The following is an 18,537-nucleotide window of genomic DNA, read 5'->3' on the forward strand; positions in this document are numbered from 1 at the left end:
TTCAAGTTGAAGGGTGAACAGGTGGAGTGGAAATTAAACTCCCGTCGTTTTTGGCACTTCTTCATTTGCAAATTGATTAAATGCAATGTAGTACAACAAAAAATGTTTCAAACAACAACACCTCAATCCAACATGCTGCAAGATCCAAATCAGCAGTCACAACCACAATCCTTCATGAATAACATCAACACCATCACTCCCGAAGATTCCGAAACTGCCATGAATTTATTATCAATGGCAACTTCCAATCCACAACCATTAATGAACGGAAATTTGAATGAAACAAGACAAGATCAAGCCAGTGTTGCAGAATCATCTTCTTTGGCTAGATCCACGGAACCACAGACAACCCTTCAACAACAACAAACAGATATGGACATTCTATTATCATTGATGATGGCTTGTCGGAGTGGAGATTTGGAAGAGGTGAAAAGATGTGTGAGTACGGGACGAGTGGATTTTAATGCACATGATCCGAAAAGTATTTATGGAGTATGTGTTTTCGATGATCAAAAATTATTATTTAAATTGAAATTTATATTTGATCTTTGAAAATTTTTATTTATTGAAATTCATAATTGAAACAATTTTAGAATGTTTGTATTTCATTGTTGTATTAAAATTGTAAAAACTCACATGCTCATGCAAGACACCTCTAATGAAAGCCATTTCAAACGGTCATTTGGATATAGTTTCCTATTTGTTAGATGCAGGAGCAGATGTCACAACCATGAGTTGGGATAAGGATTCTGTAAGTTTTAGCTTTCGAATTAATTGGAATCACTCAAGATCCAAAACAACTATTTAATAGTCAGCCCTCCATTTAGCCATTGAAAAGAAAGATCTTGAAATGGTAAAATTATTATTGCATTCTGGAAAGGGTAGGTTTGTAAAAGACGTGATTTTGTGTCAAAATTAATACAACACATGATTGTGCAGTTGACAAGGAATGTAAAAATGGTGTATGTACATTTCATTTCGAAATATTTCATACTATTTGAAAAATATTTTCAGCACGGAGAAACAGCTGTTGAATATGCCATTCGGCAAGGGAGTGTCACAATTGCTGATTATGTAAAACAGTATGATCATGACAAGTATTTGAATTCGAGAAGAAACGAAGCCTTAAAGAGAAGTGAAAATCAAGTGATGGCTGATGCAGAATCACCATTTCAACAAGCTTCTTTTTATCCAATGAAAAAGCGCAAATAGTATCAAACGATTGAAATACAATTGAGAAAGTGACAGAAATTTCAACTAAATGTTATTGAAGGTGAAAAAAGGTTTTGATGTGGCAAGTCCTATTGAAATTATAAAGAACCGTAAATCTTTACAATAAAATTTCGGACAAGGCAGCTGCGAAAACAGTATCATGTTATTTGCATTCGCAATTATGTCTAGTAGAGTTGTGTAGTTTTTGAAAATGTGTTTAATAGGAATTGTTTTGAAACTCTTTCATGTTATGTTGGTCCAGACCTTGTTAGTTGAGCAGCCAAAAATTTTTTCTTCGCCCGAGAGAATCTCTTTTCCTCGTGATTATCATCATGATTTAACAATCTCACTCTCTACAAACATGTGTATTCCAAGAATCAAAATTCAGTCAAATCTGCTCACTTCCATTAGCACTTTACTGTTTGGTGACAAGACCTTACCTAATCTTCCAAAATCTCGTGCTATTTATTGACAGGTAGCTTGGCATGTAAAATCTTTTTAACTTGCAACAAGCTACCAACACTTTTACATCATTCTCAAAAAAACATCAACACTCAAAATGTTGAACTCAAGTTCTCCATTCGTTGCGCGATGGTGGTTGTTAGCATTGATTCTCCTCTCGCTATTAATGATGAGCATGTCTTTTGTGCATGCACAGACATGTCCTCATCAAGCCACTGGTTTGATTCCTTTTCACACGCTCGCAGGTGCCAATGTTTTGAATGGAAATGTTGTCATTTCACAACAATCGGTTCTTTTGAATGCATCTCCAAGTGTGCGACTTCGCTCCATTACTATTCAATCTGGAGGTTCATTGATCTTTGATAATGTGAACTTAAATCTCAATGTGTCATTCATTCGTGTGGAATCTGGAGCAAAGTTTATCATGGGTAGTTCAACATGTCCTATTACTTCCAAGATTGTCATTACGTTCTTTGGTCCTCGTGTGGATGCTTCTGTCCATGATTTGGGTTTAGATCCTTTTGATGGTTCCAAATTAGGAAGTAAGGGAATTGCATTCTTGTCAGGTTCTAGAGTTGAGATTTTTGGACAAGTGACTTCAACACCTCGTTCATGGACTCAACTTGCAAAATCTGTCAATAAGGGATCTAAAACTATTGATTTGAAACAAGCAGTCTCTGGATGGAGTGTTGGTGATTCGGTCGTTGTGGCAAGTACTGATTTTGGAGAAGTCTATGATAAAGCACAAGTGAAGAATGAATCGTTGAAGTGGGCCGCTGGTGTTCCACTCCCTGATCAGAGTGAGGTAAGTGTTGTTGTTGTTGTGGTGGTTTTGTTATTGAACTAGATGCATGTGAAATTTCTAACATTGAAAACCGAAGGAAAGGAAAATTGCACAAATTCTCAATGGTGGAAAAACTCTCGTCTTGAACGCACCTCTCAATTATTTCCATTATGCCAGTAACGGAAGATATGGTTCTGTTCATGCCAAAATGAGTGCTGAAGTTGGTTTGTTGAGTCGTAAAATTGTGTTCCAAGGAGATGAATCCAGTGAGGTTTCACAATTTGGTGGTCACATGATTATTCGTTTAGTGGAATCGTTCAAAGTTCAGGGACTCGAGATTCGTCGTTTCGGCCAACAAGGTATGATGGGAAGATATTCATTGCATGTAAGTTGTAGTGTTCAATCGGATGCACTATTTTGATAATTCTGAAATTTCTAAAACCTAGTTCCACTTGCTCGGAAATAAGGCTGCAAAATCTCCACTTGGAACTGACTATTTTGTCAAACATTGCTCCATTCATCATAGTTATCAGAGATGTATTGCCGTGCATGATACCAATTACGTTTCCATTCAGAACAATGTTTGTTTTGATGCGTATGGACATGCTTACTTTTTGGAAGATGGTTCTGAAGTTGGAAACGAATTCATTTCCAATTTGGGAATTCGTGCAAAACCTGTCGCTAAAGAACTCACAGATAGAATTTTGATTCCTTCCGATTCAGATGTGAGTGTCTTTTGGATAACCAATCCAAATAATACTTTCATTGGTAATCATGCTGTTGGAGGTAAATTTGGTTTTTGGTTCGCCATGCCAACCTTCCCGTAAGTAGTTTGATTCGTAAGTGACAATTTCTGACAGATTTCACATACAGAACTGGTTTGAGCGCAAAAAGATATGCACCTGGATCGATCAATCCAAGATCAGCACCTCCTAAACCATTTGATCAAAACGTGGCTCATAGTTCAGGAGGAAATGGTCTCCACATTGATGATATGCAAAGAGCAGATGGTACTTCAGAGCAAGCGGGTTATTCTCCTTCTTCTGGTAGCGCTCTGTATACTAATTTCCTTGCATATAAGAACAGAGTTTGGGGAGTATGGTAAGTTTGTTTGTGAGAATCTCAATGTTCATGACATGGTTGGAATTGGTGACATGTTGTTGTCAACAATATTAATAATTTTCACAACACAGGGCAAGAGGTACTCTCAGATTCCATAGCTTGTATTTGAGTGATAATCGTGTCGCAGCAAATACTCCTCCATCTGGACCAACTCTCATTGAGGACAGTATCATGGTGGGTGAATCCGACAACGTTGGTGAATACACATTCAGACCCACTGTGGATAAAGGAAATCGAACACGACCCTTCCTCAATCCTATCACCACGAATCGTGACATCATTTCAGGTTTTCAAACCTATGACAATGGTGGTCCAAATTATTTGATCAATGTTACTTTCGTTAATTTCACAACCACTGAATTTAGCTATGGAGGTGCCTTGTCAGGTCTTCACAACAATTTCAAGCATCAAACTCGTAATCGATACAAATCACTCAAATATATCAATGCCAATGAGGTGATTCTATTCCCAAATCCAGCTCCCTATGATAACCATAAAGGAATTGCATTCATGGATGTCGATGGCTCCACAACAGGACTCTTACCTGGAGGTTGGATTGTAGCCAATGAAAGTATCATGTTATTCGACAAGTGTATTGGAGTCCGTGATTGGAATGCCCATGTATGTCCACTTTTTGGAGAAGGTTATGCTCAGTTACGAGTGACGAATCCCAATCCAACTGCAATGAATGTCACTGGTCGAGATGGTGTTCAACACAAAGAATTACTGAACGTGTATGATCGCTCAGTAAGAATGGTGGTTCATGACATGTTGAGAGATGGCTCTCGTGTCAGTCAAGTGAAAGGAGGTTATGCAGGAGGTTCCTTTTTCCTTCAATCCAACCTCATGACTCGTGGTTTGTATAGTATTCGTTGGAATTATGATACTCCAACACCAAATTCATTGAAATTCCAATTAGATTCGAGTGTCGTTGGAGATTGGATCCTGTTGGCAGTTCAATATCCACCAAGTACTGTGTTTGAGGTGCAATTCACACAGAATGGAGTGGAAACCAACATGACACGTGCTTCTTCATTGGCGACTGTCATGAGTGACGCAAAATCGTATTACTATTATGACTCGACCACTGAACACTTGTTTTTGAAGGTACAAAATTACTATTCGAGAATTGGATATAGAGAATATTTTGGTGCATTTGGTGATTTCTATTCTGGTGGAGTCATTTCAGTGGATGCCAAATGTCCAAATAATAATTGTGCTCCAACTAAATTTGGTAATCCAGCCAATGCCAAGACATTGTACAAAACCTATTTGAAGGAAGATGTGTTTGTAGGACGCTTGGAGAAATGTCAACAGGAGCAAGCTTCAGGACCATTAGCTCCTTCTTCAGCTGCTGCTCAAGGAACTGTCTTTGCCTTTTTGGATTATGCCGAGCACAAATTAGAATTTGTAGTCCATCACAATGTTGAGCCAGAAATTCTCAAATCCATTGAAATAGGCGTTGGACAGGCCGGACAGGAGGTCTACTCGGTGGTCACTCCCATCAATCGCTTTGCAACCTACACACCTGCACGTTTTGGTGTGAATTTGTCCGTGGAAGAATGGAATGCCTTATTGAAGGGTCTGATGTTTGTCAAAGTGACAACGACACAAAATCCAGAAGGTCATTTAAGAGCTCAACTCTATTGTAGCTCTACTGGTACGTCAACATGTAAATTACCATCTCTTCATTCTATTGCCAAGCCATGTGATCCTCCCAAGTTAAAAGTTGCTTCTCAAGTATTGTATGTGTATCAGGATTATTCGAGTTTCGTTTTGGAATGGTCAAGTGGCCAGTACACTTATCCAGGAGACATCTCAACCATTTTCAACCTCAATTATACTCAAGCAGCTACGTGTGGTTCATCTGCCATCCATTTGAGATTGAGAAAGGGAAATGCGGTTATTAACAAAATTGGAACTAATAGATTCAATGTCGACTCATCCATTTACAAGTATTTGGAATTCTTCATCAAGTCAACCAATAATACAGGAATTCCTGATTTGAGATTACACTTCTATTACTTGAATGAAACTTCAGGTAAGATCCTCGAGTTCTCTAGAGTTTCCATGAAGGATGAGTATTTCCAATTGTACAAAATTGATGAGCTTCGTATGACTAGATTGAGAATTCCTGTTGCTGACTTGGGATTTCTTTCAACCGTTCAAAATATTCACAGAATTATGTTCATCTTGGAAGAAAAGGCAAAAACAAAAGAAATGATTATTGATAATATTCGATTCATAGGAGAACCATTGGCAGATTCAACAGGAAGATTCATCACATCTTCGGAAGTGAAAAAGTGGGGACAAGTTGCCACATGTGGTGTGCCACTGAATCCTGATTATGATCCTCTTGGGATTAGAAAGCTCTAACTTTTCAAATTGATGTTTCCAAATAAAGTCTTCTTGTTATCGTTAATGTAAGTAGTGATTTTGACAAACAATTGTAATAAGATCTTTCCTCATGCTTGCATGTAAAGCGATATCAAAATTTTCTCCAAAAAGTGTCAATAACTGTTTTCTCAAGTAAGGAAATGCACATTCTGGTTTTTCGTAATCCAATTTGATTTTGAATAAAATGTCCAGGTTAGGCATGAAAATTGCACATCTTTCTTTCCTTCTATTTCTGTAGGTACAAAGAACTGGTTGAAAGAAAATGTGATGTTCTAATTGAATAGGTAATGGATTGTGTATCAACCGTGTGAACGTTTCTTTTTTTGAATGATATTCATATAAACAATGTTGCTTATCTCTAATAAAAGACACTAAAAGTTGTGTACCGTGTAAATCTTCGTCTTCCTGTGATGGCACCACAGAAAGTCCATCCGTTGGGAGTACACACGCAACCAAACGATTACAATTTGGTGTCATGCAATCACAACGCTGAGTCTTCTCATCTTGATTTGATAACGACGTAGTTATTACCGATTTCTCATTCGTATCAAAAATAACAAGTTGCTGTTTATGCCGCAAGGGAACGACATAATTTGGAGTTACGCTATTTCTCTTACAGACCTTGGGTGGTTTCAAAAAAGTGACAGATTTTTGAGGAGTGTGAATTGTGGCACAAAGATCGTCCAAGTCAATCATTCCAATCATTAAATTAAAGTTGGAATAATCAGTAAATCTGGAAACCAACAATGCATGGTTCGAGTGTTCATCACATAATTTTAAAAAATGTGCGTGGTAGATGGGCCATCCCACAAAATTTAATTCCAATGCTTTTGCCCAAGTTTTTGTTTTCAGACAAAGAGAATAAATACCATTAGTAGATCCTTCGAATATAATTAATTGTTGCAATTTGCGAGAATAAATCATACTGGCATTGTAATAATCCAACCTGTTGAGCTGGAAATATTCTCCATTGATATTCTTGGTCACTGTTGTCAGTTCTTTCCATTCGTACAATGAAGAGTTTTCATCCGATAATTTTGGTTCCAAATCCAAATAATAAATCGTATGATCCATGGTATGTGAACCTCCAAAAGCAACCAATGTTGGACTCTTGGTGATTTCATTATATTCATCCATGATTGTGATCAGGGTAAATTGTCGATTCAAATTGTAATGTAGATGCGGAACCATTTGAATTCGTTTACGAGGCTCTTTTAAAATATTTTCCTTCGTGTGTAGGGAATGATTCAATGTAAATCTTTTGGCCCTCTTATTGGGATTCGGAGTGGATGATAACAAGGGAGGTGGAGGGATGATTGACATTTTTTTGAATTTCGTAATTAAAAAAAAATGAAGAAAAAGGAACTTTTAAAAATTTTAGAATTGACCACAAAGTGTGCTCGCAACAAACAAGCCTCAGCATCATTGATTGTACCGCCATCATCATCACATGACTTGGAAAAAAGCACATTTATAAATAATAGCAATTTAAGCACATCAATACTGAATATTCAAAAACGATTGGTATATAAATTTAATAATCGGACCTTTTTACTGCAAGCACTGATGAGGCGTTCTTTCATTTTGGAAAGCAGTGGTAGCAGCTCACTGGATGGAACAGCACATCAAAGGTTAGAATTTATTGGAGATCGAGTGTTAGAATTAGCCATAGCCAGAATTCAATTCATAAACAACCCTCAAGACCATGAACGAGAATTAAACGACAAATTGAAATATTGTGTAAACAATGTTACTCTTGCAACAATTGCAAGCAATCTAGAACTAGGGAAATATTTACTTATTGGAAAAGGAGAGGAGATCAATGGAGTTCGTGAAAACCCAAAGGTGTTGGCTGATACTTTGGAAGCCATCATTGGAGCGATTTATTTGGACAGTAACGAAAACATGAAGAGAATTTGTAAATTTGTCGCCCTTCATTTCAAAGATTATCTTAGACAGGTGTAATTATCTCAAGTGCAATCATGTTGTCATAACTAACAGTCGAAGATAATGCCAAAATTGTTATCAAGAGGTCTGAATTGATTGAGCTCTCGAATTGAATGGTGGTCTATGTATGTAAAATTAGTTTTAGATCTTTTATTAATGTTGGCATGTGATAGAAATATCTCTTAGTGAACTCGTTGATGTACCCATAACATAGTTACCGTACTTGGAAAAATTGTACAACGTTGGTAAATTATGATCGTCTCCTTCTCTAACAATCCTGGTAACTGTTCCAATTGCTACAATTTTGTTATTGTCCCGTACTGTTATTCTTCCCAAGCAAGGGAAATCGTTATATCTTTCTAGTAGAAATCTCTTCTTTATGGGACGTAATCTCACAACAGCTAAATCATTCTTGTTAAGGAATGAAGGATGATATGAAGCCACTCTACGTGTTGTAGCATCAATGGTATACATTAGTTTTTCAAATCTACAGGCCACATGAGCCAAACCACAATCCACCATTGGTGTGAATCCTTCCTTAATAATATTTGGGCAATCTAAGATCTTAATTTTCGCTTCAAAGAATAGTGTAAAAGCTGCTGGATGGTTCTTGGGGTCGCTTAACACTAAACCTCTTCTGCAGCTACTCACAGGCAACTGCGATACATGAATTCCAATCACCGATCCAGGAAATGCGTTTGGGACTGTTTTGTGATCTATTTCAATATACTTTACCAGCAAGTCTTGGCTTGTTCCTTTCAGCGTTGGAACTTTGACCATCGTATCAGGTTGTAAAATTCCTGTATGAAGCTGACCAATCAATACTGTCCCAATACCACTAATTCTGTACGAGTCAATGACAGAAAGCCGTAGTGGTGCATACTTTTTCCATTGCTGACAAGATGGAGTTGTCAACGAATCAACAACACTTAACAAAGGTTCACCTTTGTACCAAGGCATCTTGTCTGAATTTTTCATTACATTTTCTTCAAGCACCAAGCTTGTGGGTATCATTGGCACTTCCGACAAATTCTTAATTCCCAAAATATTTTTTAAAGCAGGCTTCAAAATTCGTTCTGTCACTTGACAAAATTCCTCTTCACAAAAATCCTTCGTATCCATCATATTTACACACACTGCTACTTGTTTAATCCCATTCACTCGAGCGAACATTAAATGGTCATGCAATGTTTTTTGATTTCCTTGAAAATTGATGGAATCTACTGAAACAACGATCAATGCTGCAGAATTTTCGCTTAATGAAATCCCACTCGAAGCATTCTTCATTAATTTTTCATGTCCACCAATATCCACAATTTGCACTACTTTCTCTCCATTGGGAGGTAAATATACAAAATTTAAATAATCCATATGCATGGTTGGTTCTTGATAGGATTCTCTCAAACGTGAGTAATACAACTCTTTATCGCGATAGCTTTGTCCAGACCATTGATCATATCGAACCACACACTCGGATTCTTTTTTGATTGCAGAGCTGGATGTCCGAAACATGATTTGCGAATTATAGTAGCGAATGATTTTTACTGCTTCCGTTTTACCACTCATGGTTGGTCCGAGCATGACCAGAGTGATTGGATTTTCAAACATTTTTTTTATGAGTTGTTGTACAACACCAATGCCATTCATTTCCTTTTCGAGGAGGACCATGGTGATCATAATTTTAAAATACACAAGTGCAAACACCTTTATCCTAGTTAGCCATGAGATGGTCATCACACCCATTTACTTCTTGGCAGCTGGTTTTGGTGGTACAGTTACTGGTTTCTGAGTGAGGATTGCCAATGACATGTAAGATAAGGTAAAGTCCATGGGTGTTCTTGCCAAACCAATCTGACGATCACACTCGTGACAATATACAGAATCAACATAAGTTCGAGTTTCAATCGATGACAAATGCAATGGACAGTTGTATAAATGGTCGCACTTCTCAATGAAATCCAAATCACTGGAACATGGAGTTAACTGTTTGAAATCATCCAATCGAGAGATTAACAATTCTTCCTCTTGACGATGAATGGAAGTCACAAGGGGAAGTTTTGGTCGATCATGATCCATCAAATAGATAATCCTTCTTCGTAATACATGCATCCAGTTTTTGACACCGCTTGAAGAAAAACGAATAAAGTAATGTTTCACTAAATTCTTCCAAATCATGTTTTGAACAAATTCAAAATTTTCATCATTGACCTTTGATTTAGTCTTGCATTCTTCATCTTGTTTTTTGTAAAGTTCAATGATGGAATTTTCTTTTAATACAAGCGAAAGATTTTGTTTTTTCTGTTTCTTTTCCTTTTCTTTGAGTCGTTGAATGACTATTTGTGGAGTTTGATTGAATAACAATTTTAGAGTAAATGAGCATGTCATTCCGAAATGAAACAAATCAGGCAATAATAAAAATTGTGAAATAGTTAGAACGATCTCTTTTGGAAATGGAAAGGATGTTTGTGAGGTTGTATGGTTGGCAGCATCTTTGTTCGATGACGGTGTTGTCTTCTTGAGATTAAAGAGTCGTGATAACATTTTTTATGGGTTGGACTGTCACCATGTTATGAACTTGGTTCGTCCAACTCACATCATCAAGTTCAAAGTTACTTGTGTTTTATTCTTTCCAGATCTTGCAGACCTATTCAAAAAAGAGTGGGGCAATGAGGTTGTTCAACGACACGTGGTACTTGGATTCCAGAATATTCAACTCAACAACTGCAATTTCATCAACACAAGATCTAATCTTTTCAATTTGCTCATCTTTAAAGACATTCATAGCCAATTTAGAAGCAAATAAAACAAGTCTTCCATCATTGCTTTTAAGTTCAATGAGGCCATTGATGCAATTGCACATACGTTGTTCTTTGGAAATGGAAATGACAACTCTGTCTGTGAAATAACTTTGTAATAATTGATAATCATCCTCATTTTCAAATTCGTCTCGGCACATGACCACAAATTTGGTACCAATGAAGAGATGCGAATTGGTATAATCCAAAATATCAAGAGTTCCCTTAGTGAATCGTTCTTTGGCGAATGGAATAAATTCCTTGTAGCCCAATGACTTGACAAACTCTTCAATCTTTGAAGTGTCAATAGTGCTCATTGAAATGACATAGAATGCTCTCTTGTGAATTCTATCAAAGACTAAACTTGCAGTTCCTTGGATAAAGTCCAACGTAGTTTGATCCTCAACGTTCTTTTGAATCGTTGCTTTTTCTCTGTAGAACATGTTCAAATTCTTGGCCAATTTATCCATTCTATCGGAACGTTCAGCCTCCTTATAATAAAGGATGATATTGTTGGCATGCGATGAAATGTTGTGAGTTGGGAAGTGAGCAGTAGAATCACCAGGAATATCTGGTCTTTGAGTGAAAACAATGCTATTCACTCCATGCTTGATCAATTGTCTGTGGATGTCAGCAAGGATGTGTCTATGTTGTTCCTTAATTCTGCTAATGTCATTGGATGAGATGAGCTCATGCTTGGCAGCTGAAAGAGCCTTAGTAACATTGGTGTGAACAGCATGATAACTTGGTACAACAATCAAAACATTGTTGGAGGACTGATTTTCAAACTCTCTACATTGAGTCATGTATGGTTGTGACTGAATTTTCAAAGGTGTGTTTCTGAACTCGTTGACAGCAAGCTTTTTTCTTTGAATCACTTGAGAAGAGCAGTGCAAAGAGCCGTACATGGTGGTCATACCAGAGTAATCAATGAGATCAATTTCTCCATCAAAGTGTGGATGTTGCAACATTTTTCTACTTGTTGATTCATCCATGGTAATGCATACTCCACCTCCAATATTCAAAAAGTTGATACCATATTGTTCTTGTTGTTTTTCAGTCACTGGAATGATGTGATAACCCTCTTCTCTGATAAATTTAGAGAATTCCACATTGAAACGAGTGACTTCATATTTGCCATTTCCATTCTTGGTGTATTCAGTAACAACTCTTCTAATTGGTGATTCTTCTCCCATTACTGTTTCGAGCATGACGCAGCAATTGTGCGAACAAATGTTAAAGAATGTGTCCAAGTGCATTCTTTGTTGGTCACAGTCAAAATAATCGTGCACAACGGCAACACGTCGCGTTCCAAACCAATCATTGTCCAACATTTGACGAATAGCATCAGGATTGGTTCTCAAACCCTCACCAATATAACAAATGTCTGAACCTCCAACTAAAAAATCACCTCCTTCAATGATACCAGGCTCTTGAATTTCACCCAAAATTTCATAACCTAGTTTTTCAAAGCAGAATTTCAAAATTTTTGTTTCTTGATGTCTTTGCCAGCTTCCCATACGACAAATGACAAGTCCTCTATTGGTAACAATTTGTTGGTCACGTGTGAAAGTCAAGTTGAGGAGTGGTCTCATACCAAGTCTTTCCAAACGCATTGGAGTGTTAATGGAAGATGGAACGAGACGCACAGTTGGGCCTAATAGAATGATGTCAATCAAATCTTTAACTCCCATTGTTGATAGACATTCACGTTTGTAATCATCTGTTAAAAGATACTTTTGAACTTGAGTCAAGTCCTCAAACTCAGTCGTGGATTGGTCATCGTCATCATTTCCATCACTGCAAACATATTTCATGCATTTCAATGCTAATTCCTCCAATTCAACTCGGCATTTCAAAGAGTGCTCACAATTCATTGCTAAAATATCTCTCACATCCATCACTTTCACTCCATGTCTTCGGAGAGCTTCTTTGAATCCTTGATGATTCTTTCTTGCCATATGCAAATTTACTGGTTTTTCAAAAAGCGAGCCTGAGGCATGAAGAGAGCCTAACAAGGCTTCCAAACCAGGCTCATGTAATAGAACAACCTCGGCCTTGTCGTTTTCATGGGATTGGCCTGGTTGCAACACCACGGAAGGTGTAGATGGTGAAGAAGACGTATTCAACATTTCCATAAAATCAAAACAATATGTAAATCAAAATTTCAATGTGTTAATGATCTCAAAAAGAAGGAGACTTGATGATTCTCAATGATGATGCCAATGAATAAAACACCAACAACTGCGGAATGCTTTCGGAGACCAATCGTGAATTTTTTTTGATTACAACTCTTTCCCGTTGCTCTCAAAAAGTGAAATTTACTGAAGATTCAATTCACAATCAAGAGTCTCACAACGAAGTGAGGCTTTAGAATATCGTTGAAATCAATGAAGTTTTTCAAGCTTTCATTAACTGATTGGGATAAACACATCTTCAACTCCATTACTGAGTTTTCACTTTCTTGATGCGAGGCTCTGCACTTGTACTCTCCTTTTGTTCATTCAAATAAATCATGACTTCTCTTTTCAAAAAGTGCTGTTTTGAGTTGTATCCAAAGCAGGTATGCGAGAAAACATTGGACGGAGTTTTTACACGCGTGAGTGAAATGACCTGTGATCTTGAGAGAGTATCAAATACTTTTTTTCCAATACCACAAGTCACACATACTGACTTGGTGGACATCCCCTCAAACCACAAATCTGGTATGTCTGACCTTGCCTTATTTCTTAGACAATAGTGACAAATGCTAGTATCAATGGAGGCAACTGGGTCACTTGCTTTAGCTTTGGTTTTTTTTGGCTTTGAGGAGGGCACTTTGGATTCGTTTTTGCCGTTTTCTGATTTGCTTAACAGCTCAACAAGATAATCAATAGTAGGCTGAGCGTTTGGAGAAGTGAATCGTTTCGCTGTCTCAGAAGCCTTAACATTTGTCGACAGTACACGAACCAACTCCATTCCTGCTGTAAGAATAATATACTTCAGCTTTTTCAACAGCTTGTGTGAATCTGTATTGGATCTAAGCACAGGAAATGTGAATTTCGTGAAAACACAAGAACTATATTTTGTATGATTCAGAGTTTGGAGCTTTTCCTGAACCTTCGTGTCGTGCTGATAGCAATACGCAATGGACTCCTCCAAGATTGAAAACAACTTTGTTACTTGTTTTGAAGGCTTGTTATGTTGTTGTAAGATTGGATCAAAATAATGGAAGCAATCCAACAATCTCTCCACATATTCTCCGTTCATTAAATCTCTCCGAGAGAAGGGCAAGTTCAAAGGTTCTTCATCCTCCTCCATAATACCGCCCATTTCCAATGAATCACTCTTACGAATCACACAATGCAATAAATAATATTTGGAAAATGTATCATCGGGCATGGCCATGCAAATTATTTCAAAAACAATTTCTTTGGGGAGAGCCAAGAGTATTTCGTAAACTTCCATTTTTTTCCTTCCAAACCTTGGTACAAGGGCTCCTCAGTTTGGTTAACAAACGGTTAGGAAACCTTGGATATTCAAAACGCATTAATAGAACAAACCTTTCTTCATACTTTCCTTCTGTTTATTGGATTCATCCCGTTCCATTAGCAGGAGTTGCTCAAAACAAGCAAGTAGCCTGTTTTTTGAAATTTCCTTACTATAAATTCTTCAGCGTTCAGATCTTCACGAAAACAAACCTCTGCTGTAAGACGAACTTTTAAACCTTCAAAATTCAGTAGCATTGAGAAACTGGTGTGCTCTCCGAATAAGTTGTTTTGTTGTTGTGAATCAACGCAACGTAGTTAATTTTGTGACGAACTTGTGAACTTTTAAACTTTTCAAAATTAAAAATGTCTCAACCACAAATCGGTTCTTCAGCATCTTTCCTACCTCTACCACATTTCTTTGAGAAGGAGTGGCAAGTGATCCGTCACTATTTGACACCCTTCGCTACCAACAAGTCTCAAATACATTCGATCAATGATTTTGTTCGGATCGTAAAGGAATTGGATCAAGAGGTCCGAACCACATCTCATCAATTCAAAGAAGACAAAGATCTCGAGAAAACCAATCAATATGAAGAAGAGTTAGAAAGTTCAACGGATTATCATTTTCATAACATTTCATTTCTTTTCAAGAAGGGTGGTGATGGTAAAGGAGAACAGAAATTTTGTACAACAATCTTTCCAAGTATTGTGAAATGGGCTTTGCAAGTTCAAGAATTAATTCCTGAAGGTTATTTACCAATTTTAGAAATTTCAAAAGCATGCGAATTGAGTTTAACGCGTAGACAAATGCGGTCTATTTTAAGTTGTGCTTTTTTGTGCTTGTTTCATAAGAGAAAAGGCATGCAGCATCCAAAATGTCATGATTTTGAATTTGGCCTGTTTTTGAGTGTTGCAAGCTCTACCTTCCTCACATCACTCATCAATTACTTTGACAAGCATTGCCAATTGGAAATTTCTTCTCAGGGAGAAGCTGTCCTCAATGAAATCATGATTATAGAAAGAAGAGTGTTACAAATGAATGGTGTGGAAAATTCATTACTAAACGATCCAAGAACCATGATTCCTCTCAAATTTGTCTCTGGAAAAATTCAAGACAATTTAGACACTCTCATGGTTGATTTTGCTAATTGCATGATTGGTGGTCATGTGTTATCTGGAGCGGTTGCACAAGAGGAAATCATGTTTGCTGAAATTCCTGAATTATTTATTTCAATATTGGTTTGTCCTCAAATGCAACCCAACGAGACGATTCGAATGGTGGGTTGGAGAAGATACTCCAACATTAAGGGTTACATTCGAAACATGTCTTTTGAAGATTATGAAGACAAACAACCCTTAGTAATTGAAAATGTTAAAAGCAATCAACTCATTGCAATGGATGCTTTGCAAGGAATGGGACGAATGCAATTCCAAAAAGACTACATCACAAGAGACTTGCTCAAAGCTGTGTGTGGATTTGCAATGCACTCTTCGAAGAATATTTTACAGCCTTACACTGATCCTTCTGTGCTCTCAAAAATGAATGACACGATACCAGTGGCATCAGGATTTTGGGGGTGTGGTATGTTTGGAAATGACAAGTATTTGAAAGTGATTCAGAGTTGGATGGCAGCAACCATTTGTGATCGCCCTTTGATTTATATTCATACGTTTTCACCAGATGATGCTAAAATTGAAGAAGAATTTAATAGCAAAGTGGTTCCAGCAATTGTTGAACGGTCTGTAACACTTGGAGAGCTACTTTCCTATGTGTTATTGGAATTTCCAAAAGAAAAGAGAGAATATCCAGAATTGACTCTTTTTGAGGCTATCAAACTAAAGTTTCTGAATTAACAACGATATCACGATCTGGATAGATGGTACATCTATTCATTCTGGACGTGGACATGGCTGTAATCCGCAATACTAATTCTTTTGTACAGGTTTAGGTTGAACCCAATGCCAACCAATAAATTTTCAAATTGAAAAACAAAAATAAAACAAATAATTCAAAAAAATATTCAACATCATCATGTCCGGACTAGAAATTCAAAACTTTCAAACATTTGATCCTTTCAGAGACAGTGCCGATTCTAATCAGCTCTCAACTGGTACTGGAGTGAGTGAACAACAATTCGTCCACATCCGAGTACAAAAGCGTAATGGTAGAAAGTGTGTTACCATTGTAGAAGGTTTACCTCGCAACTTTAAATTCAAGAAATTTATTAGTGCCGTCAAGCACAAATTCTGTTGCAACGGAACAATTGTGGAAGATGAGAAGGCTGGAAAAGTCATCCAAGTTTCTGGAGACCAACGTGATAACATTTCTGAATTCCTTCTCGAAGAAGAAATCGTAACGAAGGAAAATCTAAAGATTCACGGTTTCTAAATTATTTAATTACATCATCATGAATATAACAACAAGCGTTGTGCGGAATACCTATCGTTTCGCTCCAGAGTAATAATAGTAGAGAGCATTTTGTTCATCACCACCCTCATCCCCTAATTCTCTCCTCCTTTATTGTATTTCGTCATCATCATCGTATGCGTAGTATGATGATGGTGAGTAATTCCACCATTAATAAATTCTTCTACTTGAATAATTATTATTTGGTTTGAAATTAATAATGACCATCGAAGGAAGTTTAGTCTTACCAACAATTCCACAGCGTTTTAAGCTTGATTCACAAGCCAACTCATCCATTGGATTGCTCTGGTGATGTTGTTGATCCAGCAGCCACTGTTGTGCTCGGAATGGCTGGAACCACAATTCTCAAGTTTTGGGGCAACATGGAAACGTCTACTCCAATAGCCTCCAACCTCGATAACACATCATGAGCAGATTCTCCATAAATTTCAGCGACACAATGGTAACCTGTGTAAGCAGCATCCATCAAAGACATGACATCGTCTCGTGTACTGATTGTTCCAAACACCAGTAAATGAGCTCCGTGTCTCAGCAGTGCGTTCAGAATCGCTCTTCTCGAGAGAGTTGGATGAGTAGACAACTTGTAGACACCATCTGTTGAAACATTGACTCCTCCCTGTGTGGCAATCGAGTACACAAGTGCAGATCTTTCAACAGCTGCTTGGCATAGCCTCTCAATAAAAGCTCTTCTCACATCTGCCCGTGTTGAAGCCACCAACAAAACACCAGCTTGCAACGAAGTTGAATCTGCTGATTCCGATGCCGAGTGAGGAGAAATGTAGGTCACTTGTGAGTGTCTGACTTGTCCTGTAACCAGAGGAGAGAATTGCAACAAGACATCGGAACCTCCAATTCTTGATTTGGTCGATTGCACAGCCATTTGTTGGAGAGTTTTGTTGAGTTGTTCCTCTCTGTTATTTGGAGGAGCAGTTTGCGATGATTGAAAGGCATGAGGTCTCAAGTTTCGGTACAAGTTTTCGAGAGAGTTCGGCTTGTTGGCATCTTGTGTGTTCAAACTAGAATTGAAAATAATCTTTCCTTCTTGTTTTCTTGATGATGACGATTTCGTTTCGGGTATCCGAGATTTGGATTGAGGAGTGTTTGGACTCGTTACATTTCTATTATTATTTGAATCATTCGTTGCGTACTGAACAGCGTTGGATGCATGTCTGAAAAACGGAGAAGTCATTCCGAGCAGCTGAAGATGAGAAAGAAGAGAATGAAGTCTTCTCTCTGTGGTTTGTCGTCGTTCGTTGGACTTGCTCTCATTTGTTGATGGCATGTCGGAATGAATGATGATCGTGTGCAAGACGCATCTAACAAGGAACTATTTTTTGCTGCTTTATGTTTCTCTGAGAATAACCATCCCAAAAGAATGTGGGGAACCCTGTTTCTCTCAACGAACCTTAATCTTCTTTTGGTGGTACGATGTTTGTTCTTCAGCAGTTGATGTGGGAGAAGATGGTTTGGCGCTTTCTAAACGTTCCTCAATACAACTCGTTGATATTTTGATGCGAAGAGAAGTCATGAAAGTTCTTCCTCGGTTCTTTTTTGTATCTCTGACAGTTAAGTTATCAGAGACGAATGTGAGAGTACAAAATGGTGTCGTTGCCTTCAATGAATTTTGTCATTGATGACCAACAGAACTCATTCTCCTTTTCTTATTCGTCTCTTTCTCGAGAAAACTCGTCCAACACAACACGAATCGCATCTGCTTCGAGTCACATTGTTATTTTCAGTGTGTGCTCTCTAAAAGAGCAGGCAGTTGCCTCTTGCAAGATTAACGAGCGAAAAAAACCGCCATCATTAATTGTTGATATTACTGTGGGCTGCGTTGTGAGAGTTGAAATTTCTTCAAAAACCACAACCCTGCTGCAGCTGTACGGCTTGCTCTTTGAAAAAGCCTTTGATTGTGGAGCA

At 37.7% G+C, this 18,537-nt stretch overlaps 11 protein-coding genes across 11 annotated transcripts; 5 read left to right on the forward strand and 6 right to left on the reverse strand.

The window, feature by feature from the left end:
- Positions 1–102: 102 nt before the first annotated feature.
- On the forward strand, positions 103–1,212 carry C9374_000470 (uncharacterized protein; the record flags this gene model as incomplete). The annotated part of the gene is made up of 5 exons (XM_044694368.1): positions 103–492; positions 650–751; positions 812–881; positions 940–962; positions 1,015–1,212. The coding sequence occupies 5 exons, from the start codon at positions 103–105 to the stop codon at positions 1,210–1,212; spliced, it is 783 nt and encodes a 260-aa protein (XP_044552298.1).
- Positions 1,213–1,771: 559 nt separating this feature from the next.
- C9374_000471 (uncharacterized protein) lies at positions 1,772–5,956 on the forward strand (the record flags this gene model as incomplete). The annotated part of the gene is made up of 5 exons (XM_044694379.1): positions 1,772–2,479; positions 2,556–2,843; positions 2,905–3,281; positions 3,332–3,559; positions 3,652–5,956. 5 exons carry the CDS (start codon positions 1,772–1,774, stop codon positions 5,954–5,956), a joined length of 3,906 nt encoding a protein of 1,301 aa, XP_044552299.1.
- A 42-nt stretch (positions 5,957–5,998) lies between these two features.
- Positions 5,999–7,168, reverse strand: C9374_000472 (uncharacterized protein; the record flags this gene model as incomplete). The annotated part of the gene is made up of 1 exon (XM_044694390.1): positions 5,999–7,168. The coding sequence occupies one exon, from the start codon at positions 7,166–7,168 to the stop codon at positions 5,999–6,001; it is 1,170 nt and encodes a 389-aa protein (XP_044552300.1).
- A 159-nt stretch (positions 7,169–7,327) lies between these two features.
- On the forward strand, positions 7,328–7,942 carry C9374_000473 (uncharacterized protein; the record flags this gene model as incomplete). The annotated part of the gene is made up of 1 exon (XM_044694401.1): positions 7,328–7,942. The coding sequence occupies one exon, from the start codon at positions 7,328–7,330 to the stop codon at positions 7,940–7,942; it is 615 nt and encodes a 204-aa protein (XP_044552301.1).
- Positions 7,943–8,077: 135 nt separating this feature from the next.
- Positions 8,078–9,532, reverse strand: C9374_000474 (uncharacterized protein; the record flags this gene model as incomplete). The annotated part of the gene is made up of 1 exon (XM_044694412.1): positions 8,078–9,532. One exon carries the CDS (start codon positions 9,530–9,532, stop codon positions 8,078–8,080), a length of 1,455 nt encoding a protein of 484 aa, XP_044552302.1.
- Positions 9,533–9,667: 135 nt separating this feature from the next.
- Positions 9,668–10,465, reverse strand: C9374_000475 (uncharacterized protein; the record flags this gene model as incomplete). Its single annotated transcript, XM_044694423.1, has 1 exon — positions 9,668–10,465. One exon carries the CDS (start codon positions 10,463–10,465, stop codon positions 9,668–9,670), a length of 798 nt encoding a protein of 265 aa, XP_044552303.1.
- Positions 10,466–10,568: 103 nt separating this feature from the next.
- Positions 10,569–12,851, reverse strand: C9374_000476 (uncharacterized protein; the record flags this gene model as incomplete). The annotated part of the gene is made up of 1 exon (XM_044694434.1): positions 10,569–12,851. One exon carries the CDS (start codon positions 12,849–12,851, stop codon positions 10,569–10,571), a length of 2,283 nt encoding a protein of 760 aa, XP_044552304.1.
- A 313-nt stretch (positions 12,852–13,164) lies between these two features.
- C9374_000477 (uncharacterized protein) lies at positions 13,165–14,166 on the reverse strand (the record flags this gene model as incomplete). Its single annotated transcript, XM_044694445.1, has 1 exon — positions 13,165–14,166. The coding sequence occupies one exon, from the start codon at positions 14,164–14,166 to the stop codon at positions 13,165–13,167; it is 1,002 nt and encodes a 333-aa protein (XP_044552305.1).
- A 386-nt stretch (positions 14,167–14,552) lies between these two features.
- C9374_000478 (uncharacterized protein) lies at positions 14,553–16,043 on the forward strand (the record flags this gene model as incomplete). Its single annotated transcript, XM_044694456.1, has 1 exon — positions 14,553–16,043. The coding sequence occupies one exon, from the start codon at positions 14,553–14,555 to the stop codon at positions 16,041–16,043; it is 1,491 nt and encodes a 496-aa protein (XP_044552306.1).
- A 178-nt stretch (positions 16,044–16,221) lies between these two features.
- Positions 16,222–16,578, forward strand: C9374_000479 (uncharacterized protein; the record flags this gene model as incomplete). Its single annotated transcript, XM_044694467.1, has 1 exon — positions 16,222–16,578. One exon carries the CDS (start codon positions 16,222–16,224, stop codon positions 16,576–16,578), a length of 357 nt encoding a protein of 118 aa, XP_044552307.1.
- A 307-nt stretch (positions 16,579–16,885) lies between these two features.
- Positions 16,886–17,899, reverse strand: C9374_000480 (uncharacterized protein; the record flags this gene model as incomplete). The annotated part of the gene is made up of 1 exon (XM_044694479.1): positions 16,886–17,899. The coding sequence occupies one exon, from the start codon at positions 17,897–17,899 to the stop codon at positions 16,886–16,888; it is 1,014 nt and encodes a 337-aa protein (XP_044552308.1).
- Positions 17,900–18,537: the final 638 nt, after the last annotated feature.

The sequence above is a fragment of the Naegleria lovaniensis genome (genome assembly GCF_003324165.1).
Source record: "Naegleria lovaniensis strain ATCC 30569 chromosome Unknown tig010, whole genome shotgun sequence".
Taxonomy (NCBI): Eukaryota; Heterolobosea; class Eutetramitea; order Acrasida; family Naegleriidae; genus Naegleria; species Naegleria lovaniensis.